Raw genomic sequence first — 24,157 nt, 5'->3', positions numbered from 1 at the left:
CGATTAGGGTCACAAGTGACATGGTTCTTAGGCAAATTGATAAATTAAAACCTAACAAATCCCAGGCCCTGATGAACTGTATGCAAGGGTTCTAAAGGAATGTAAAGAGGAGCTTAGCAAACCTCTGGCTAAACTTTTCAATATATCACTACAGACTGGCATGGTGCCAGATAAGTGGAAAATGGCAAATGTGATACCTATTTTCAAAGCAGGTGACAGGTCCTTAGCTTCGAACTATAGACCGATAAGCCTAACCTCCATAGTGTGAAAATTTATGGAATCAATAATTGCCGAGGCAGTTCGTAGCCACCTTGAAAAGCACAAATTAATCAACGAATCTCAGCATGGTTTTACAAAGGGGCGTTCCTGCCTTACGAATTTATTAAATTTTTTCACTAAGGTATTTGAGGAGGTAGATCATGGTAATGAATATGATATTGTGTATGTGGACTTAAGTAAGGCTTTTGACAGGGTCCCACATCAGAGACTATTGAGGAAAATTAAGGCACATGGAATAGGAAGAGAATTTTTTTCCTGGATAGAGGCATGGTTGACAAATAGGCAGCAGAGAGTCTGCATAAATGGGGAGAAATCAGAGTGGGGAAGCGTCACGAGCGGTGTTCCACAGGGGTCAGTGTTGGGCCCCTTGTTGTTCACAATCTACATAAACGACATTGATGAGGACATAAAGAGTGACATAAGCTAGTTTGCCGATGACACCAAAATAGGCCGTCGAATTCATTCTGACGAGGACATTAGAGCACTCCAGGAAGATTTGAATAGACTGATGCAGTGGTCGGAGAAGTGGCAGATGCAGTTTAATATGGACAAATGCAAAGTTCTAAATGTTGGACAGGAAAATAACCATGCCACATATAAACTAAATAATGTAGATCTTAATATTACGGATTGCGACAAAGATTTAGGAGTTCTGGTTAGCAGTAATCTGAAACCAAGACAACAGTGCATAAGTGTTCGCAATAAAGCTAACAGAATCCTTGGCTTCACATCAAGAAGCATAAATAATAGGAGTCCTCAGGTTGTTCTTCAACTCTATATATCCTTGGTTAGACCTCATTTAGATTACGCTGCACAGTTTTGGTCACCGTATTACAGAACGGATATAAATGCTCTGGAAAACATACAAAGGAGGATGACAAAGTTGATCCCATGTATCAGAAATCTTCCCTATGAGGATAGACTGAGGTCCCTGAATCTGCACTCTCTAGAAAGGCGTAGAATTAGGGGGGATATGATTGAGGTGTATAAATGGAAAACAGGAATAAGTAAAGGGGATGTAAATAACGTGCTGAAAATATCTAGCCTAGACAGGACTCGCAGCAATGGTTTTAAGTTGGAAAAATTCAGATTCAGGAAGGATATAGGAAAGTACTGGTTTGGTAATAGAGTTGTGGATGAGTGGAACAAACTCCCAAGTACAGTTATAGAGGCTAAAACGTTGTGTAGTTTTAAAAACAGGTTAGATAAATACATGAGTGGGTGTGGGTGGGTGTGAGTTGGACCTGATTAGCTTGGGCTACTAGGTCAGTTGCCGTGTTCCTTTCTAAAATGAATGTGACCTGACCTGACTAGGTTGGGGTATTGGTTTAAGCCGGTAGGGGACTTGGACCTGCCTCGCATGGGCCAGTAGGCCTGCTGCAGTGTTCCTTCTTTCTTATGTTCTTATGAGGTGAGGAGTTTGAGGAGATCGGTCCCTGAGTCTTCAGTGTGAACTGTACCTACTGTGAGTTAGCTGAGTAAGAAGCGTCTTTCCTGACCTTCATTTGTGACCATGAATAATGTTTAGTGACTCTGAGTGACCATGAATGATGTTTAGTGACCCTGAGTGACTTCTGAATGAGCTTGAGTGACCCTGAGTTACTATCCCTGCAGATTGACAGCAGTGCCACTCTGAACGAGAATCTGGCAGACATCGCCGGCATCAGGCACGCATATAGAGCATACCAGAGGTGGGTTGACAGACATCACACAGAAGCTCGCTTACCAGCTCTCTCTCTCAACCCCAGTCAACTTTTCTTCGTCTCTGCTGCCCAGGTGAGTGAGAGAGAGAGAGAGAGAGAGAGAGAGAGAGAGAGAGAGAGAGAGAGAGAGAGAGAGAGAGAGAGAGAGAGAGAGAGAGAGAGAGAGAGAGAGAGAGAGAGAGAGAGAGAGAGAGAGAGAGAGAGAGAGAGAGAGAGAGAGAGAGAGAGAGAGAGAGAGAGAGAGAGAGAGAGAGAGAGAGAGAGAGAGAGAGAGAGAGAGAGAGAGAGAGAGAGAGAGAGAGAGAGAGAGAGAGAGAGAGAGAGAGAGAGAGAGAGAGTATTAACTTGATTTAGTAATATTCAGCTTCCAGACAACTAATTTCGTCAATACTTCTTTTCACCAGTGTCAGGTCCGGTAAACAAAATTACTGCCTGGGAACGTGTGTGTGTGTGTACTCACCTAATTGTGGTTGCAGGGGTCGATTCACAGCTCCTAACCCCGCCTCTTCACTGGTCGCTACTAGGTCACTCACTCCCTGCTCCGTGAGCTTTATTATACCTCGTCTTAAAGCTATGTATGGATTCTGCCTCCACTACATCGCTTCCCAAACTATTCCACTTACTGACTACTCTGTGGCTGAAGAAATACTTCCTAACATCCCTGTGATTCATCTGTGTCTTTAGCTTCCAACTGTGTCCCCTTGTTACTGTGTCCAATCTCTGGAACATCCTGTTTTTGTCCACCTTGTCGATTCCTTTCAGTATTTTATATGTTGCTATCATGTCCTCCCTGTCCCTCCTGTCCTCCATTGTCATCAGGTCAGTTTCCCTTAACCTCTCCTCGTAGGATATACCACTTAGCTTCGGGACTAGTCTCGTTTCAAACCTTTGCACTTTCTCTAATTTCCTGACGTGTTTACCGAGGTTTGGGATCCAAACTGGTGCTGCATACTCCAATATTGGCCTGACGTACACGGTGTACAGAGTCCTGAACGACTCTTACTGAAGCGTCGGAAAGTTATTCTTAGGTTTGCTAGTCGCACAGATGCTGCAACAGTTATTTGATTGATGTGCACCTCAGGAAATGTGCTCGGTATTATACTCCAAGATCATTTTCCTTGAGTGAGGTTTGTAGTCTCTGGCCCCCTAGACTGTCCTCCAATCTTCATGATTTTGCACTTGGTGGAGTTGAACTCCAGGAGCCAATTGCTGGACCAGGTCTGCAGCCTGTCCAGGTCCCTTTGTAGTTCTGCCTCGTCTTCGATCGAATAAATTCTTCTCATCAACTTCACGTCATCTGCAAACAGGGACATTTCGGAGCATTTTCTTTCCATCATGTCGTTCACAAATACTAGAAACAGCACTGGTCCTAGGAGTGACCCCTGTGGGACCCCGCTGGTCACAGGTGCCCACTCTGACACCTCGCCACGTACCATGACTCCCTGCTGTCTTCCTGACAAGTATTCCCTGATTCATTGTAGTGCCTTCCCTGTTATCCCTGCTTGGTCCTCCAGTTTTTGCACTAATCTCTTGTGTGGAACTGTGTCAAACGCCTTCTTGCAGTCCAAGAAAATGCAATCCACCCATCTCTCTCTCTCTTGTCTTACTGCTGTCACCATGTCATAGACCTCCAGTAGGTTTGTGACACAGGATTTCCTGTCTCTGAAACCATGTTGGCTGCTGTTAATGAGATCATTCCTTTCTAGATGTTCCACCACTCTTCTCCTGAAAATCTTCTTCATGACTTTGTATACTATACATGTCAGTGATACTGATTTGTAGTTTAGTGCTTCATGTCTGTCTCCTTTTTTGAAGATTGGGACTACATTTGCTGTCTTCCATGCCTCAGGCAATCTTCCTGTTTCGATAGATGTATTGAATATTGTTGTCAAGGGTACACATAGCGCCTCTTCTCCCTCTCTCAGAACCCATGGAGAGATGTTATCCGGTCCCATCGCCTTTGAGGTATCTAGCTCACTCAGAAGCCTCTTCACTTCTTCCTCGGTTGTGTGTACTGTATCCAGCACATGGTGGTGTACCCCACCTCTCCGTCTTTCTGGAGCCCCTTCTGTCTCCTCTGTGAACACTTCTTTGAATCTCTTGTTGAGTTCTCACATACTTCATGGTCATTTCTTGTTGTCTCTCCTCCTTACCTGGTCCTTGACTGTTGTTTTCCTCCTGATGTGGCTGTATAACAGCTTCTGGTCAGATTTGGCTTTCGCTGCTATGCTGTTTTCATATTGTCATTGGGCCTTCCTTCTTATCTGTGCATATTCATTTCTGGCTCTACGACTGCTCTCCTTATTCTCCTGGGTCCTTTGCCTTCTATGTTTCTTCCATTCCCATGCACACTTGGTTTTTGCCTCCCTGCACCTTTGGGTGAACCATGGGCTCATCCTGGCTTTTTCATTATTCCTGTTACCCTTGGGCACAAACCTCTCCTCAGTCTCCTTGCATTTTGTTGCTACATATTCCATCATCTCATTAACTGGCTTCCCTGCCAGTTCTCTGTCCCACTGAACCCCGTTCAGGTAGTTCCTCATTCCCGTGTAGTCCCCTTTCTTGTAGTTTGGCTTCATTTGCCCTGGTCTTCCTGCTTTCCCCTCCACTTGTAGCTCTACTGTGTATTCGAAGCTTAAAACCACATGATCGCTGGCCCCAAGGGGTCTTTCATATGTGATGCCCTCAATATCTGCACTACTCAAGGTGAATACTAGGTCCAGTCTTCCTGGTTCATCCTCTCCTCTCTCTCTTGTAGTGTCCCTTACGTGTTGGTACATGAAGTTTTCCAGTACCACCTCCATCATCTTAGCCCTCCATGTATCTTGGCCCCCATGTGGCTCCAAGTTCTCCCAATCGATTTCCTTGTGGTTAAAGTCATCGCTATATTGCTCTCGTCATACTCTTGCCTTGCCCTCCTGCTGTTCTGTGGTGGGTTATACATCACATGCAATTACCACTTTGGGACCTCCAGAGTGAAGCGTTCATGCTATGTAATCACTTGCTTCTCCACTGTGTGTGTGTGTGTGTGTGTGTGTGTGTGTGTGTGTGTGTACTCACCTAGTTGAGGTTGCGGGGGTCGAGTCCGAGCTCCTGGCCCCGCCTCTTCACTGATCGCTACTAGGTCACTCTCCCTGAGCCGTGAGCTTTATCATACCTCTGCTTAAAGCTATGTATGGATCCTGCCTCCACTACATCGCTTCCCAAACTATTCCACTTACTGACTACTCTGTGGCTGAAGAAATACTTCCTAACATCCCTGTGATTCATCTGTGTCTTCAGCTTCCAACTGTGTCCCCTTGTTACTGTGTCCAATCTCTGGAACATCCTGTCTTTGTCCACCTTGTCAATTCCTCTCAGTATTTTGTATGTATGTTGTATTGTGTGTGTGTGTGTGTGAGTGTGTACTCACCTATTTGTACTCACCTATTTGTACTCACCTATTTGTGGTTGCAGGGGTCGAGTCACAGCTCCTGGCCCCGCCTCTTCGCTGATTGCTACTAGGTCCTCTCTCTCCCTGCCCCATGAGCTCTATCATACCTCGCCTTAAAACTATGTATGGTTCCTGCCTCCACCACATCACTTTCTAGGCTATTCCATGGCCTGACTACTCTATGACTGAAGAAATACTTCCTAACATCCCTTTGACTCATCTGAGTCTTCAACTTCCAATTGTGACCTCTTGTGTCTGTGTCCCATCTCTGGAACATCCCGTCTTTGTCCACCTCGTCTATTCCGCGCAGTATTTTATATGTCGTTATCATGTCCCCCCTGACCCTCCTGGCCTCCAGTGTCGTCAGGCCGATTTCCCTCAACCTTTCTTCATAGGACAATCCCCGTAGCTCTGGGACTAGTTTTGTTGCAAACCTTTGCACTTTCTCTAATTTCTTGACGTGCTTGACTAGGTGTGGATTCCAAACTGGTGCTGCATACTCCAGTATAGGCCTAACGTAGATGGTGTACAGAGTCTTAAACGAATCCTTACTGAGGTATCGGAACGCTATCCGTAGGTTTGCCAGGCGCCCGTATGCTGCAGCAGTTATCTGATTGATGTGCGCCTCAGGAGATATGCTCGGTGTTATACTCACCCCCAGATCTTTTTCCTTGAGTGAGGTTTGCAGTCTTTGGCCATCTAAACTATATTGTGTCTGCGGTCTTCTTTGCCCTTCCCAATCTTCATGACTTTGCATTTGGCAGGGTTAAATTCAAGGAGCCAGTTGCTGGACCAGGCTTGTAGCCTGTCCAGATCTCTTTGTAGTCCTGCCTGATCCTCGTCCGATTCGATTCTTCTCATTAACTTCACATCGTCTGCAAACAAGGACACTTCTGAGTCTATCCCTTCCGTTATGTCGTTCACGTATACCAAGAACAGCACAGGTCCTAGGACTGACCCCTGTGGAACCCCGCTTGTCACAGGCGCCCACTCTGACACCTCGTCGCGTACCATGACTCGTTGTTGCCTCCCTGTCAGATATTCTCTGATCCATTGCAGTGCCTTTCCTGTTATGTGTGCCTGGTCCTCTAGCTTTTGCAGTAACCTCTTGTGAGGAACTGTGTCGAAAGCCTTCTTGCAGTCCAAAAATACGCAGTCGATCCACCCCTCTCTCTCTTGTCTTACTTCTGTCACCTTGTCATAAAACTCTAGTAGGTTTGTGACACAGGATTTTCCTTCCCTGAAACCGTGCTGGTTGTCAATTATACACTTGTTTCTTTCCAGGTGCCCCACCACTCTCCTGTGAGTGTGTGTGTGTGTGTGTGTGTGTGTGTGTGTGTGTGTGTGTGTGTGTGTGTGTGTGTGTGTGTGTGAGTGTGTGTGTGTGTGTGTGTGTGAGTGTGTGTGAGTGTGTGTGTGAGTGTGTGTGTGTGTGTTAGTTACCATTTTGTCCTAGGCACATGTCGATTAGACACTAGGCCTGTTTGTGTGTGTGTGTGTGTGTGTGTGTGTGTGTGTGTGTGTGTGTGTGTGTGTGTGTGTGTGTGTGTGTGTGTGTGTGTGTGTGTGCATGTGTGTGTGCATGTGTGTGTGTGTGTGTACTCACCTAGTTGTACTCACCTTGTTGAGGTTGCAGGGGTCGAGTCCGAGCTCCTGGTCCCACCTCTTCACTGGTCGCTACTAGGTGTGTGTGTGTGTGTGTGTGTGTGTGTGTGTGTGTGTGTGTACTCACCTAATTGTACTCACCTAATTGTGGTTGCAGGGGTCGAGACTCAGCTCCTGGCCCCGCCTCTTCACTGATCGCTACTGGATCCTCTCCCTCTCTGCTTCCTGAGCTTTGTCATACCTCTTCTTAAAACTATGTATGGTTCCTGCCTCCACTACTTCACTTGCTTGGCTATTCCACTTCCTGACGACTCTGTGACTGAAGAAATACTTCCTAACGTCCCTGTGACTCGTCTGAGTCTTCAGCTTCCAGTTGTGACTCTTTGTTTCTGTGTCCCATCTCTGGAACATCCTATCTCTGTCCACCTTGTCTATTCCCCGCAGTATCTTGTATGTCGTTATCATGTCTCCCCTGACCCTTCTGTCCTCCAGTGTCGTCAGTCCGATTTCCCTCAACCTTTCCTCGTACGACATTCCCCTGAGCTCTGGGACTAGCCTTGTTGCAAACCTTTGTACTTTCTCTAACTTCTTGACGTGCTTGACCAGGTGTGGGTTCCAGACTGGTGCTGCATACTCCAGTATGGGCCTAACATACACAGTGTACAGTGTCTTGAACGATTCCTTATTAAGGCATCGGAACGCTATTCTCAGGTTTGCCAGGCGCCCTTATGCTGCAGCAGTTATTTGGTTGATGTGTGCCTCCGGTGACGTGCTCGGTGTTATGGTGACCCCAAGGTCTTTCTCCCTGAGTGAGGTCTGTAGTCTTTGTCCACCTAGCCTATACCTTGTCTACGGTCTTCTTTGCCCCTCCCCAATCTTCATGACTTTGCATTTGGCAGGGTTGAATTCGAGAAGCCAGTTTCTGGACCACATGTCCAGCCTGTCCAGGTCTCTTTGCAGTCCTGCCTCATCCTCATCCGATTTAATTCTTCTCATCAACTTCACATCATCTGCGAATAGGGACACTTCAGAGTCTATTCCTTCCATCATGTCGTTCGCATATATCAAAAATAGCACTGGTCCTAGAACTGACCCCTGTGGGACCCCGCTCGTCACAGGCGCCCACTGTGATACCTCTTCACGTACCATGACTCGCTGTTGCCTCCCTGTCAGGTATTCCCTGATCCATTGCAGTGCCCTCCCTGTTATATGCGCCTGATCCTCTAGCTTCTGCACTAATCTCTTTTGGGGAACTGTGTTAAAGGCCTTCCTGCAGTCTAGGAAAACGCAATCAACCCATCCATCTCTCTCGTGTCTTACTTCTGCTACCTTGCCATAAAACTCCAGAAGGTTTGTGACACAGGATTTTCCTTCCATGAACCCATGCTGGTTTTCATTTATAATCTTGTTCCGTTCCAGGTGTTCCACCACTCTCCTCCTGATAATCTTCTCCATGACTTTGCACACAATACATGTCAGAGACACAGGTCTGTTGTTTAGCGCCTCGTTTCTGTTTCCTTTCTTAAATATGGGGACTACATTAGCTGTCTTCCATTTCTCAGGTAGTTGCCCAGTTTCAAGGGATGTGTTGAAGATTGTGGTTAGGGGCACGCACAGCACCTCTGCTCCTTCTCTAAGGACCCATGGGGAGATGTTGTCCGGTCCCATCGCCTTTGAGGTATCAAGGTCACTTAGCAGCTTCTGCACACCTCCTCCTCGGTTGTTCGTATGTCATCCAACACTTGTTGGTATATTCCCTCTTGATGTTCCCTTCTGTGCTGTCTTCTTAAAGCCCTTCCTGTCTCTACTGTGTGTGTGTGTGTGTGTGTGTGTGTGTGTGTGTGTGTGTGTGTGTGTGTGTGTGTGTGTGTGTGTGTGTGTGTGTGTGTGTGTGTTTGTGTGTGCATGTATTCACCTCACCTAATTGTGGTTGCAGGGGTCGAGGCTCAGCTCCTGGCCCTGCCTCTTCACTGACCGCTACTGGGTCCTCCCTCTCCTTGCTCCATGAGCTTTATCATACCTCGTCTTAAAACTATGTATGGTTTCTGCCTCCACTACATCACTTGCCAGACTATTCCACTTCCTAACAACTCTGAGGCTGAAGAAATACTTTCTAACATCTCTTTGACTCATCTGAGTCTTCAACTTCCAATTGTGGCCACTTGTTTCTGTGTCCCATCTCTGGAACATCCAGTCTCTGTCCACTATCTATTCCACGCAGCATTTTGTATGTCGTTATCATGTCTCCCCTGACCCTCCTGTCCTCCAGTGTCGTCAGACCGATTTCCCTTAACCTTTCTTCTTAACTTTGGAACCAGCCTTGTTGCAAACCTTTGCACCGTCTCTAATTTCTTGACGTGCTTGACCAGGTGTGGGTTCCAAACTGGTGCTGCATACTTCGGTATGGGCCTGACGTACACAGTGTATAGAGTCTTGAACGATTCCTTATTGAGGTATCGGAACGCTATTCTCAGGTTTGCCAGGCGCCCATGTGCCGCAGCAGTTATCTGGTTAATGTGTGCTTCTGGAGACGTGCTCGGTATTATACTCACCCCCAGATCTTTCTCCTTGAGTGAGGTTTGCAGTCCTTGGCCACCTAGCCTTTTCTCTGTCTGTGGTCGTCTTTGCCCTTCCCTGATCTTCATGACTTTGCATTTGGTGGGGTTAATTTCTAGGAGCCAGTTGCTGGACCACGTGTTCAGCCTGTCCAGGTCTCTTTGTAGTCCTGTCTGATCCGCATCTGATTTAATTTTCCTCATTAACTTCACATAATCTGCAAGCAGGAACACTTCTGAGTCTATCCCTTCTGTCATGTCAATCACTTGTACCAAGAATAGCACTGATCCCAGGACTGACCCCTGTGGGACCCCGCTCATCACAGGCCCCCACTGTGATACGTCATCGTGAGGAACTGTGTCGAAGGTCTTATTGCAGTCCAAGAATATGCAGTCAACTCACCCCTCCCTCTCGTGTCTTACTTCAGTTACTTTGTCATAAAATTCCAGTAGGTTTGTGACATAGGGTTTGCCTTCCATGAATCTGTGCTGGCTGTCGTTTATAACCTTTGTCCGTTCTAGGTGCTCCACCACTCTCCTCCTGATAATCTTCTCCATGACTTTGCATACTATACACGTCAGTGACACTGGTCTATAGTTTAGTTCTTTGTTTCTGTCTCATTTCTTAAAGATGAGGGACTATATTTGCCGTCTTCCATACTTCACGTAGTTGCCCAGTTTCAAGGGATGTGCTGAAGACTGTGGTTAGTGGCACACACAGTATCTCTGCTCCCTCTCTTAGGACCCACGGATAGATGTCCAGTCCCACCGCCTTTGAGGTATCAACATCACTTAGGAGCTGCTTCACCTCCTCCTCGGTTGTGTGTATTTTATCGAACACTTGTTGTTACATCCCTTGTTGGCGTACCCCTCTGTTTTGTCTTCCCATTGTCCTTTCAGCCTCCACTGTAAATACTTCCTGAAATCTCGCATTGAGCTCCTCTCATACTTCTTGGTCGTTTCTTGTGAGCTCCCCAGCTTCTTTACTCAGCCTGATTACCTGGTCCTTGACTGCTGTCTTCCTCCTGATGTGGCTGTAAAGCAGTTTCAGGTCAGACTTGACTTTCGATGCTATATCGTTTTTGTACTGCCACTGGGCGTCCTTCCTTATCTGTGCATACTCGTTTCTCGCTCGTCGACTAATCTCTATATTTTTCTGGGTCCTTTGCCTTCTGTATTTTTTTCATTCTCTGGTGCTCTTAGTTTTTGCCTCCCTACACCCTTTGGGTAAACCAAGGGTTCATTCTGGTCTTCCCATTATTTCTGTTCCCCTTGGGAACAAACCTTTCTTCTGCCTTCTTGCATTTTGTTGTTACTTAGTCCATCATTTCGTTTACTGACTTTCCTACCAACTCTCTTTCCCACTGAACCTCTTTCTGTTCCTGTTACCCTCTCCACTTGTAGCTCCTCGATGCATTCAAAGCTCAGAACCATCTGGTCTCTAGCTCCAAGTGGTCTTTTATATGTGATATCCTCGATGTCTGAGTTACTCAGGGTGAACACAAGGTCCAGTCTTGCTGGTTCATCCTCCCCTTTCTTTCTGGTAGCGTCTCTAACATGTTGATACGTGAGGTTTTCCAGTATCATATCCAGGTTTTCCCAGTCAATCTCCCTGTGGTTGAAGTCGCCCATAACTAGTAACTTTAAATAACAAAAAAAGGCACAATACCGTGACTGGAACGATACACAAATAACCCTCACATACGAGAGAGGAGCTTACGACGACGTTTCGGTCCGACTTGGATCATTTACAAAGTCGGACCGAAACGTCGTCGTAAGCTCCTCTCTCTATGTGTGACTTATTTGTGAACCAGTAACTTTGCTCTACTCAAGTGAGCTCTTCTTGCCACTTCAGCTAGTGTGTCCACCATTACTCTGTTACACTCATCATATTCCTCTCTTGGCCTCCTGCAGTTCTGTGGTGGGTTATACACCACTGCAATGTCTACCTTATGCTCCCCTGAGTGAACTTTATGTACTATGTTATCCTTTTCTCCAATCTTGTCCATTCTTTCCATTTCCTGATATCCCCATTGGGTTTTAATGAGCAGTGCAACCCCTCCTTTCCCTCTACTCCTTCTATCCTTCCTCAGGATCTGATATCCAGGTGGAAAGATTGCATCTGTTATTGTCCCAGTGAGTTTTGTTTCTGTGCCTGCTATGACGTCTGGGAACATCTCCTTGATTCTTTCATACCGCTCCTCACATTTATTCGTTATTCCATCTACGTTCATGTACCAAACCTTCAACTTCTTTTCTATAACTGTGGTCCCAGGAGAATGGTGGGTTTGGGGGAGCAAGTGCCCTGGGGGAGGCCTATAGGGGGTTGCTGTGGGGGTAGGGGTTGTGGTGAGAGGGATGGAAGCAGAGGGTACAGTGTGTGGGTTCCTGTGGGTTACTATGGGGGTGGGGCTTGTCATTAGGGGGATAGGGGGAGAGGGTACAGTGTGTGGGTTACTGTGGGGGTGGGGTTTGTGGTGAGGGGGATGGGGCAGAGGGTACAGTGTGTGGGTTTTGGATTAGGTTGTTTGATTGCATTGGGGTTGCCATGGTTGGGTTCCTTCTGTGGATGGTACTGGAGGAGGAGGAGGTTGTGTTTGTTCTTCCACCTGGGTCTGGTTTCTCCTGCTCCTCTCCTTCCTTACCTCCCATTCCTCCTTGCGATGTTGCACTCTCTCTTTCAGTATCATCCTTTTTTCTTGTGTTCTGTGTCATTCAAGGTACACACTCCGGTACTCCTGTTTGCCCTTTAGACGTGCTTTCTCCTGCAGGATCCAGGGTTGAGCCAACTCTGCCTTGAAAATCACTTTGATTGGACACTTCGTTCCTCTTGCAAACCACCCAATTCTCCAAAAAATTTGTCAGCTGGGTCATATTGTCCTCTCCTATTGCTTTAATGATGCTTCCAATTTTTTTATTTTCCTCCTGTTTTCTTGCTTTGTAAGTTTCCCCTTCTACTTCTTGGAGCCCATAGACAAAAACTGCCCTCTCCCATTTGTCCTCCCACCATACTTCCCTGAGCATCCTCTGAGGTGAATTAGTTCCTGCCATTGATGCGTTTCTTCCTGTCTCTTCCCTATCCGGTGAAGGATAGGGAAGAGACAGGAACAAATCAGGTCCCCTGATTTGTTCCTGCTGTTCTCCCTGTCTTTTCCTGGGACACACATGGGTCTGACAGAGTCATTGCATATGGTATAGCTCCTTTGCTCCCTACAGTCCCTTCTCTGAGACTGATGTAGCAATTCTTGATGTCATGGTTGTACTGTCCTTTGGTTCTTCAGGTTGTTTCAGACTTTTTATTTCTTCTACTAAGCTCTGTATCTTAGCTTCTGCTGCTGTGATTTATAACTCTCATTTCCTGCTCTCCTCAGGTATTTTCTCTTCCATTTTCTTTACAAGCTCTTCCAGTCTCCTCACCCACTCCTCGTCCCTTCTCGTGAGCTCTGCCTCCAAGTCTTCTCTCCAAGGTCCACCCTTCACAGTTTTATCCACCAGTCCTCTGGTTCTCCATCCTTATTTTTGGTATCCAATTTTTCATCCACAAAAGGAAGAGTTTATGTAATTTCGAGATTGCGTGTGTGGAGGGGGTGTTAGAGCGGGAGGGGACAGCAGCAGAGAGGAGAGAGATGGGAGAAGGCTAAGGGGTACAAGGGGGGAGTAATAGTTGTAATAGTAGCAGTAGTAGTAATAGTAGTAGTAGTAGTAATAGTAGCAGTAGTAGTAATAGTAACAGTAGCAGTAATAGTAGCAGCAGTAGTAATAGTAAAAGCAGTAGTAGTAGTACTAGTTATAGCAGTAGTATTAATAGTAGCAATAGTAGTACTAGTAATAACAGTATTAGTACTAGTGATAACAACAGTAGTACTAATAGCAGTAGTAGTAATGGAAGTAATAATAGTAATAATAGAAGTAATAATGGCAGTACTAGTAATAGAACCTGTAATAATCGTCGTAGTAGCAATAGAAGTAGTCATAGTAATAGTAATAGTGCTTGTAGTAATAGTAAGGGTAACAGTATTAATAATAGTAGTAATAGCAGTAGTAGTAATTTTTTATTATTATTATCACACTGGCCGATTTCCACCAAGGCAGGATGGCCCGAAAAAGAAAAACTTTCACCATCATTCACTCCATCACTGTCTTGCCAGAAGGGTGCTTTACACTACAGTTTTTAAACTGCAACATTAACACCCCTCCTTCAGAGAGCAGACACTGTACTTCCCATCTCCAGGACTCAAGTCCGGCCTGCCGGTTTCCCTGAACCCCTTCATAAATGTTACTTTGATCACACTCCAACAGCATGTCAAGTATTAAAAACCATTTGTCTCCATTCATTCCTATCAAACACGCTCACGCATGACCGCTGGAAGTCCAAGCCCCTCGCACACAAAACCTCCTTTACCCCCTCCCTCCAATCTTTCCTAGGCCGACCCCTTACCCCGCCTTCCTTCCGCTACAGACTGATACACTCTTGAAGTCATTCTGTTTCGCTCCATTCTCTCTACATGTCCGAACCACCTCAACAACCCTTCCTCAGCCCTCTGGACAACAGTTTTGGTAATCCCGCACCTCCTCCTAACTTCCAAACTACGAATTCTCTGCATTATATTCACACCACACATTGCCCTCAGACATGACATCTCCACTGTCTCCAGCCTTCTCCTCGCTGCAACATTCATCACCCATGCTTCACGCCCATATAAGAGCATTGGTAAAACTATACTCTCATACATTCCCCTCTTTGCCTCCAAGGACAAAGTTCTTTGTCTCCACAGACTCCTAAGTGCACCGCTCACCCTTTTCCCCTAATTAATTCTATGATTCACCTCATCTTTCATAGGCCCATCCGCTGACACGTCCACTCCCAAATATCTGAATACATTCACCTCTTCCATACTCTCTCCCTCCAATCTGATACCCAATCTTTCATCACCTAATCTTTTTGTTATCCTCATAACCTTACTCTTTCCTGTATTCACTTTTAATTTTCTTCTTTTACATACCCTACCAAATTCATCCACCAACCTCTGCAACTTCTCTTCAGAATCTCCCAAGAGCACAGTGTCATCAGCAAAGAGCAACTGTGACAACTCCCACTTTATGTGTGATTCTTTATCTTTTAACTCCACGCCTCTTGCCAAGACCCTCGCATTTACTTCTCTTACAACCCCATCTATAAATATATTGAAGAACCACGGTGACATCACACATCCTTGTCTAAGGCCTACTTTTACTGGGAAATAATCTCCCTCTTTCCTACATACTCTAACTTGAGTCTCACTATCCTCGTAAAAACTCTTCACTGCTTTCAGTAAGCTACCTCCTATACCATACACCTGCAACATCTGCCACATTAGAAGTAATACCGGTACTAAATAGTAGCAGTCGAAGTAGTAATAGTAATAGTACTACTGTGCAAGAAAGGTATACAATACCGATGTTACAAAAAAACGCGATTTCTAATAAGCATAGAGATCTCCAGTGAATACTAGAAAGGACTGCCCTTCTAGCATCCAGCCTGTTACTGGGTTTTTGTAACAAGTAGTCAGTATCCTGGTCCAATTATCCATTAGAATTCAGTAATATTCAATAGTGCTTCAGGATTACAACTGGTAGGCTGCTAACTAAAGAAATTAAAATTTAATAAGTTTATTAATAATAAAATTGTCTAGGCGTATATTATCAAATTAAATAAATGTAACGAACATAATCAAAATAATCACTTGTCTGGTGTACAGTAGTATTGTGCTGTAGACACATATCACATCTATATGTCTTAAGTACCGTCTGCTACATTAACATTTAATAACAATACAAATATATACAAGTAAGTTTGTGTGTAAGTGTGTAAGTGCTCTAAGTAGTTCGCTGTCTCACGACCCGACTAGACTTAAACCAGTGACTGACAAAGTCCTCACATCAACTAACGTCTTGACCAACCTGGCAATCAGAACAGCTTGCTTGAACAATAAAACGACTGATAAGCCGAACAATATAGCAAGCAATAGCGACACAATCAGAAACAAGGAGATAATATAACAACACTAAGTAGGGACCATCAGCAGATCCTCCACAAAAGTCACAAAACTCCCATACTACTGAATCTAAGTTCAGCATAAGAAAATCCCTGACTGTGACAGTACACAGATACCAGTACAAATTAGGTTAGAAGCTACAGCTCAGGACATGGGTTTCTCAGTGTCAGTATGACACACAACCTCAGTATAACTTCGAAAATCATTAAGTCTAGACAATGTTCTGTGAACAAAGTTCCACAGAACAAACAACAAGAATGGCCAGCAAGGGAGAGTTAGGCACGTCTTGTTCAGAGAACGTCCAACAGACAAGAGAGTCAGCAGCCCAGACAGACTACTCCATGTGAGGTGTGAACACCTCCCCTTTGATCACGTGACTCCATGCTGCTGCTGCCCAGCAACACCGAGAAGCCGGCAGGGAAACGAGCAACGAGCGATAATTACAGTAGTTAGACAATCTAGACTTGAACTATGAGCACTGAATAATATATATAAATGTTACATCCTACCTAATAATATAACTAAGTCAAATAATAATATAAAGCAATATATTTACGATTTAGCTATTATCGCAAATATAAGCAATATAAAATTATATGAACAGGTAATATACATCATATACATTGTGACCCATTCAGGGGTCGCAATAACCGACAATATGAAAGTTAAGACACATGTACAACATCTGGTTATCTTTATTGTACACGTGTCGCCATCCAGTGGCTTTATCAATACAGATTCTAGGACATAATAAGAAGACAGTAGAACTATATAGAAAAGATGAGGTAATCAGTCCCTCAGCCTTGGAGTTAGTGTTCACAGCATCGTGGTGGTGGAGAATCTGGAGCAAAGGCAAGAAGACTGGCGGTTATATAGGCGTCAGTGGATAGCGACGTGTAGCAGACGAAGGCATAGTTACTGGTAGGCGGGATTCCCCATTGGAAGTAGGTCCTTCCCAAAGGGATGAGTTAGTTGTAGCAGCCGTGAAGAAGGTCTTGTAGATGTCCTCTTAACCAAGATTACATGATGTTGCAGTGTCTATATAACCGCAGGTGTGTAGTTACACCACCCTGACTTAAATACCACTACTAACTAGTGGTCTGCAGGTGTGTAGTTAGACCACCCCTACTTCAGTACTACTAACTAGTGGCCCACAGGTCTGTAGTAAGACCACCCTGGAAGGTATCCCCATATTCCATAACCCCAGCCCCCTATACCTCAATACACGCGACAGACTGCGGCATAATCTCATAATGCATGTAAATATTAGCGATGGATGTTTTAAGGGAATCAATTGAGGCATCCACAAGTCATCACATGGAAACCGATATCAAAGTTTTTTCAATAAAAATGGCAACTGGGACATAATCAAACTAAATCTAATTCAAAACTTTCAAAGTGACTGATGAGACCATTAAATACACTAGTTATCTCTTAGTAAACGATGTTAGAAATTATCTATGTGATACCAGAGGGCAGCACCAGCACGTATCAGTAGTTATACGAACCTCTCCCTAGTTAGAGTAGACCTAGTTTAGGTATCCCTGAAAGGATATCTAAAAGAAGGGTACTCATTTAGGGATAACTCAAATAAGGTTATTCAGGTATGCCTCAAAGAAGGGTACCCTTTCAGGGATATCTAAAGGAAGTGTGCCCCCTTCAGGGATACCTAAAAGAAGGGCATACCTTCAGTGAGATCTAAAATAAGGGTATTTATTCGACAATACGTAATTACACAGTGGTTATACCTTTCGTATACTTTACTACAACGAACATAACAGACGCTTCAGTTTGCTCTACGGAAGCCCAGTTACGAACATTAATTAATACATCTCTCACTCTATAACTATATATAAAGAGGTGGAGGGGTAAGCCAGCGGAAGGCCTCGGGCAGATGATCAGAAGCTCCAGCTGCGGGTCATAATATGAGTTAAACTCACGATAGGAAACACTTGTTCTGTTTCCTGACGAACCTTACCTAACTTAACCTGATATCTAACTGGTTAACGCTAGCAGTATCTCTCTTTCTCTCTCTCTCTCTCTTTCTTTCTCTCTCTCTTTCTCTCTCTCTCTCTCTCTCTCTCTCTCTCTCTCTCTCTCTCTCTCTCTCTCTCTCTCTCTCTCTCTCTCTCTCTCTCTCTCTCTCTCTCTCTCTCTCTCTTTCTCTCTCTCTCTATTTGTTCTCAGGTATTCTCATTACACTTGAACGACGTTCAGGCGTAATATTATCCCAAGAAAGTGGCCATCCTGGTGATGGACCTGGCCACGGGGGGTGGGGGGAGGGAATTATGGTATAATGTACCTCTAACATTCTCCTAGTACTGTTGTTGAAGGTGCCAGTTCTGCTGGTATTGTTGAAGGTGTCAGTTCTGCTGGTATTGTTGAAGGTGTCAGTTCTACTGGTATTGTTGAAGGTGTCAGTTCTGCTGGTATTGTTGAAGGTGTCAGTTCTGCTGGTATTGTTGAAGGTGTCAGTTCTACTGGTATTGTTGAAGGTGCCAGTTCTGCTGGTATTGTTGAAGGTGTCAGTTCTGCTGGTATTGTTGAAGGTGTCAGTTCTGCTGGTATTGTTGAAGGTGTCAGTTCTGCTGGTATTGTTGAAGGTTTCAGTTCTGCTAGTACTGTTGAAGGTGTCAGTTCTGCTGGAATTGTTGAAGGTGTCAGCTCTGCTAGTATTGTTGAAGGTGTCAGTTCTGCTGGTATTGTTGAAGGTGTCAGTTCTGCTGGTATTGTTGAAGGTGTCAGTTCTGCTGGTATTGTTGAAGGTTTCAGTTCTGCTGGTATTGTTGAAGGTGTCAGTTCTGCTGGTATTGTTGAAGGTGTCAGTTCTGCTGGTATTGTTGAAGGTGTCAGTTCTGCTGGTATTGTTGAAGGTGTCAGTTCTGCTGGTATTGTTGAAGGTGTCAGTTCTGCTGGTATTGTTGAAGGTTTCAGTTCTGCTGGTATTGTTGAAGGTGTCAGTTCTGCTGGTATTGTTGAAGGTGTCAGTTCTGCTGGTATTGTTGAAGGTGTCAGTTCTGCTGGTATTGTTGAAGGTGTCAGTTCTGCTAGTACTGTTGAAGGTGTCAGTTCTGCTAGTATTGTTGAAGGTGTCAGTTCTGCTGGAATTGTTGAAGGTGTCAGTTCTGCTGGTAATGTTGAAGGTTTCGGTTCTGCTGGTATTGTTGAAGGTGTCAGTTCTGCTGGTATTGTTGAAGGTTTCAGTTCTGCTGGTATTGTTGAAGGTGTCAGTTCTGCTGGTATTGTTGAAGGTGTCAGTTCTGCTGGTATTGTTGAAGGTTTCAGTTCTGCTAGTATTGTTGAAGGTGTCAGTTCTGCTGGTAATGTTGAAGGTGTCAGTTCTGCTGGTATTGTTCAAGGTGTCAGTTCTGCTAGTATTGTTGAAGGTGTCAGTTCTGCTGGAATTGTTGAAGGTGTCAGTTCTGCTGGTATTGTTGAAGGTGTCAGTTCTGCTGGTAATGTTGAAGGTGTCAGTTCTGCTGGTATTGTTGAAGGTGTCAGTTCTGCTGGTATTGTTGAAGGTGTCAGTTCTGCTAGTATTGTTGAAGGTGTCAGTTCTGCTGGAATTGTTGAAGGTGTCAGTTCTGCTGGTATTGTTGAAGGTTTCAGTTCTGCTGGTATTGTTGAAGGTGTCAGTTCTGCTGGTATTGTTGAAGGTGTCAGTTCTGCTGGTATTGTTGAAGGTTTCAGTTCTGCTAGTATTGTTGAAGGTGTCAGTTCTGCTGGTAATGTTGAAGGTGTCAGTTCTGCTGGTATTGTTGAAGGTGTCAGTTCTGCTAGTATTGTTGAAGGTGTCAGTTCTGCTGGTAATGTTGAAGGTGTCAGTTCTGCTGGTATTGTTGAAGGTGTCAGTTCTGCTAGTATTGTTGAAGGTGTCAGTTCTGCTGGAATTGTTGAAGGTGTCAGTTCTGCTGGAATTGTTGAAGGTGTCAGTTCTGCTGGTATTGTTGAAGGTGTCAGTTCTGCTGGTATTGTTGAAGGTGTCAGTTCTGCTGGTATTGTTGAAGGTTTCAGTTCTGCTAGTATTATTGAAGGTGTCAGTTCTGCTAGTATTGTTGAAGGTGTCAGTTCTGCTGGAATTGTTGAAGGTGTCAGTTCTGCTGGTATTGTTGAAGGTTTCAGTTCTGCTGGTATTGTTGAAGGTGTCAGTTCTGTTGGTATTGTTGAAGGTTTCAGTTCTGCTGGTATTGTTGAAGGTGTCAGTTCTGCTGGTAATGTTGAAGGTGTCAGTTCTGCTGGTATTGTTGAAGGTGTCAGTTCTGCTGGTATTGTTGAAGGTGTCAGTTCTGCTGGTAATGTTGAAGGTGTCAGTTCTGCTGGAATTGTTGAAGGTGTCAGTTCTGCTGGTATTGTTGAAGGTTTCGGTTCTGCTGGTATTGTTGAAGGTGTCAGTTCTGCTGGTATTGTTGAAGGTGTCAGTTCTGCTGGTATTGTTGAAGGTGTCAGTTCTGCTGGTATTGTTGAAGGTTTCAGTTCTGCTAGTATTGTTGAAGGTGTCAGTTCTGCTGGTAATGTTGAAGGTGTCAGTTCTGCTGGTATTGTTGAAGGTGTCAGTTCTGCTAGTATTGTTGAAGGTGTCAGTTCTGCTGGTAATGTTGAAGGTGTCAGTTCTGCTGGTATTGTTGAAGGTGTCAGTTCTGCTAGTATTGTTGAAGGTGTCAGTTCTGCTGGAATTGTTGAAGGTGTCAGTTCTGCTGGAATTGTTGAAGGTGTCAGTTCTGCTGGTATTGTTGAAGGTGTCAGTTCTGCTGGTATTGTTGAAGGTGTCAGTTCTGCTGGTATTGTTGAAGGTTTCAGTTCTGCTAGTATTGTTGAAGGTGTCAGTTCTGCTGGAATTGTTGAAGGTGTCAGTTCTGCTGGTATTGTTGAAGGTTTCAGTTCTGCTGGTATTGTTGAAGGTGTCAGTTCTGTTGGTATTGTTGAAGGTTTCAGTTCTGCTGGTATTGTTGAAGGTGTCAGTTCTGCTGGTAATGTTGAAGGTGTCAGTTCTGCTGGTATTGTTGAAGGTGTCAGTTCTGCTGGTATTGTTGAAGGTGTCAGTTCTGCTGGTAATGTTGAAGGTGTCAGTTCTGCTGGTATTGTTGAAGGTGTCAGTTCTGCTAGTATGTTTGAAGGTGTCAGTTCTGCTGGAATTGTTGAAGGTGTCAGTTCTGCTGGTATTGTTGAAGGTGTCAGTTCTGCTGGTAATGTTGAAGGTGTGAGTTCTGCTGGTATTGTTGAATGTGTCAGTTCTGCTAGTATTGTTGAAGGTGTCAGTTCTGCTGGAATTGTTGAAGGTGTCAGTTCTGCTGGAATTGTTGAAGGTTTCAGTTCTGCTGGTATTGTTGAAGGTGTCAGTTCTGCTGGCATTGTTGAAGGTTTCAGTTCTGCTGGTATTGTTGAAGGTTTCAGTTCTGCTGGTATTCTTCAAGGTGTCAGTTCTGCTGGTATTGTTGAAGGTGTCAGTTCTGCTGGTAATGTTGAAGGTGTCAGTTCTGCTGGTATTGTTGAAGGTGTCAGTTCTGTTAGTATTGTTGAAGGTGTCAGTTCTGCTGGAATTGTTGAAGGTGTCAGTTCTGCTGGTATTGTTGAAGGTTTCGGTTCTGCTGGTATTGTCGAAGGTGTCAGTTCTGCTGGCATTGTTGAAGGTTTCAGTTCTGCTGGTATTGTTGAAGGTTTCAGTTCTGCTGGTATTCTTCAAGGTGTCAGTTCTGCTAGTATTGTTGAAGGTGTCAGTTCTGCTGGTTTTGTTGAAGGTGTCAGTTCTCCTAGAATTGTTGAAGGTGTCAGTTCTGCTAGTATTGTTGAAGGTGTCAGTTCTGCTGGTATTGTTGAAGGTGTCAGTTCTGCTGGTATTGTTGAAGGTGCCAGTTCTGCTGGTAATGTTGAAGGTGTCAGTTCTGCTGGTATTGTTGAAGGTTTCAGTTCTGCTGATATTGTTGAAGGTGTCAGTTCTGCTAGTATTGTTGAAGGTGTCAGTTCTGCTGGTATTCTTCAAGGTGTCAGTTCTGCTAGTATTGTTGAAGGTGTCAGTTCTGCTGGTTTTGTTGAAGGTGTCAGTTCTCCTAGAATTGTTGAAGGTGTCAGTTCTGCTGGTAATGTTGAAGGTGTCAGTTCTGCTGGTAATGTTGAAGATGTCAGTTCTGCTGGTAATGTTGAAGGTGTCAGTTCTGCTGGTGTTGTTGAAGGTGTCAGTTCTGCTAGTATTGTTGAAGGTGTCAGTTCTGCTGGTATTGTTGAAGGTGTCAGTTCTGCTTGTATTGTTGAAGGTGTCAGTTCTGCTGGTATTGTTGAAGGTGTCAGTTCTGCTAGTATTGTTGAAGGTGTCAGTTCTGCTGGTATTGTTGAAGGTGTCAGTTCTGCTAGTATTGTTGAAGGTGTCAGTTCTGCTGGTATTGTTGAAGGTGTCAGTTCTGCTGGTATTGTTGAAGGTGTCAGTTCTGCTGGAATTGTTGAAGGTGTCAGTTCTGCTAGTATTGTTGAAGGTGTCAGTTCTGCTGGTATTGTTGAAGGTGTCAGTTCTGCTGGTATTGTTGAAGGTGTCAGTTCTGCTAGTATTGTTGAAGGTGTCAGTTCTGCTGGTATTGTTGAAGGTGTCAGTTCTGCTGGTATTGTTGAAGGTGTCAGTTCTGATGGTATTGTTGAAGGTGTCAGTTTTGCTGGTATTGTTGAAGGTGTCAGTTCTGCTGGTATTGTTAAAGGTGTCAGTTCTGCTGGTATTGTTGAAGGTGTCAGTTCTGCTGGTATTGTTGAAGGTGTCAGTTCTGCTGGAATTGTTGAAGGTGTCAGTTCTGCTAGTATTGTTGAAGGTGTCAGTTCTGCTGGTATTGTTGAAGGTGTCAGTTCTGCTGGTAATGTTGAAGGTGTCAGTTCTGCTGGTATTGTTGAAGGTGTCAGTTCTGCTGGTATTGTTGAAGGTGTCAGTTCTGCTGGTAATGTTGAAGGTGTCAGTTCTGCTGGAATTGTTGAAGGTGTCAGTTCTGCTGGTATTGTTGAAGGTTTCGGTTCTGCTGGTATTGTTGAAGGTGTCAGTTCTGCTGGTATTGTTGAAGGTGTCAGTTCTGCTGGTATTGTTGAAGGTGTCAGTTCTGCTGGTATTGTTGAAGGTTTCAGTTCTGCTAGTATTGTTGAAGGTGTCAGTTCTGCTGGTAATGTTGAAGGTGTCAGTTCTGCTGGTATTGTTGAAGGTGTCAGTTCTGCTAGTATTGTTGAAGGTGTCAGTTCTGCTGGTAATGTTGAAGGTGTCAGTTCTGCTGGTATTGTTGAAGGTGTCAGTTCTGCTAGTATTGTTGAAGGTGTCAGTTCTGCTGGAATTGTTGAAGGTGTCAGTTCTGCTGGAATTGTTGAAGGTGTCAGTTCTGCTGGTATTGTTGAAGGTGTCAGTTCTGCTGGTATTGTTGAAGGTGTCAGTTCTGCTGGTATTGTTGAAGGTTTCAGTTCTGCTAGTATTGTTGAAGGTGTCAGTTCTGCTGGAATTGTTGAAGGTGTCAGTTCTGCTGGTATTGTTGAAGGTTTCAGTTCTGCTGGTATTGTTGAAGGTGTCAGTTCTGTTGGTATTGTTGAAGGTTTCAGTTCTGCTGGTATTGTTGAAGGTGTCAGTTCTGCTGGTAATGTTGAAGGTGTCAGTTCTGCTGGTATTGTTGAAGGTGTCAGTTCTGCTGGTATTGTTGAAGGTGTCAGTTCTGCTGGTAATGTTGAAGGTGTCAGTTCTGCTGGTATTGTTGAAGGTGTCAGTTTTGCTAGTATGTTTGAAGGTGTCAGTTCTGCTGGAATTGTTGAAGGTGTCAGTTCTGCTGGTATTGTTGAAGGTGTCAGTTCTGCTGGTAATGTTGAAGGTGTGAGTTCTGCTGGTATTGTTGAATGTGTCAGTTCTGCTAGTATTGTTGAAGGTGTCAGTTCTGCTGGAATTGTTGAAGGTGTCAGTTCTGCTGGAATTGTTGAAGGTTTCAGTTCTGCTGGTATTGTTGAAGGTGTCAGTTCTGCTGGCATTGTTGAAGGTTTCAGTTCTGCTGGTATTGTTGAAGGTTTCAGTTCTGCTGGTATTCTTCAAGGTGTCAGTTCTGCTGGTATTGTTGAAGGTGTCAGTTCTGCTGGTAATGTTGAAGGTGTCAGTTCTGCTGGTATTGTTGAAGGTGTCAGTTCTGTTAGTATTGTTGAAGGTGTCAGTTCTGCTGGAATTGTTGAAGGTGTCAGTTCTGCTGGTATTGTTGAAGGTTTCGGTTCTGCTGGTATTGTCGAAGGTGTCAGTTCTGCTGGCATTGTTGAAGGTTTCAGTTCTGCTGGTATTGTTGAAGGTTTCAGTTCTGCTGGTATTCTTCAAGGTGTCAGTTCTGCTAGTATTGTTGAAGGTGTCAGTTCTGCTGGTTTTGTTGAAGGTGTCAGTTCTCCTAGAATTGTTGAAGGTGTCAGTTCTGCTAGTATTGTTGAAGGTGTCAGTTCTGCTGGTATTGTTGAAGGTGTCAGTTCTGCTGGTATTGTTGAAGGTGCCAGTTCTGCTGGTAATGTTGAAGGTGTCAGTTCTGCTGGTATTGTTGAAGGTTTCAGTTCTGCTGATATTGTTGAAGGTGT

At 44.6% G+C, this 24,157-nt stretch overlaps 1 protein-coding gene across 1 annotated transcript in view; it reads left to right on the top strand.

The window, feature by feature from the left end:
- Positions 1-24,157, top strand: part of LOC128699876 (neprilysin-2) — a 114,576-nt gene that overhangs the window by 74,140 nt on the left and 16,279 nt on the right. The window contains exon 9 of the mRNA XM_070080311.1: positions 1,894-2,055. Within this exon, the coding sequence (XP_069936412.1) occupies positions 1,894-2,055 (162 nt within the window). The remainder of the gene's footprint in view (positions 1-1,893; positions 2,056-24,157) is intronic.

The sequence above is a fragment of the Cherax quadricarinatus genome, unplaced genomic scaffold (assembly GCF_038502225.1).
Source record: "Cherax quadricarinatus isolate ZL_2023a unplaced genomic scaffold, ASM3850222v1 Contig307, whole genome shotgun sequence".
NCBI lineage: Eukaryota > Metazoa > Arthropoda > Malacostraca > Decapoda > Parastacidae > Cherax > Cherax quadricarinatus.
This window is presented reverse-complemented; position numbering and strand designations above follow the sequence as displayed.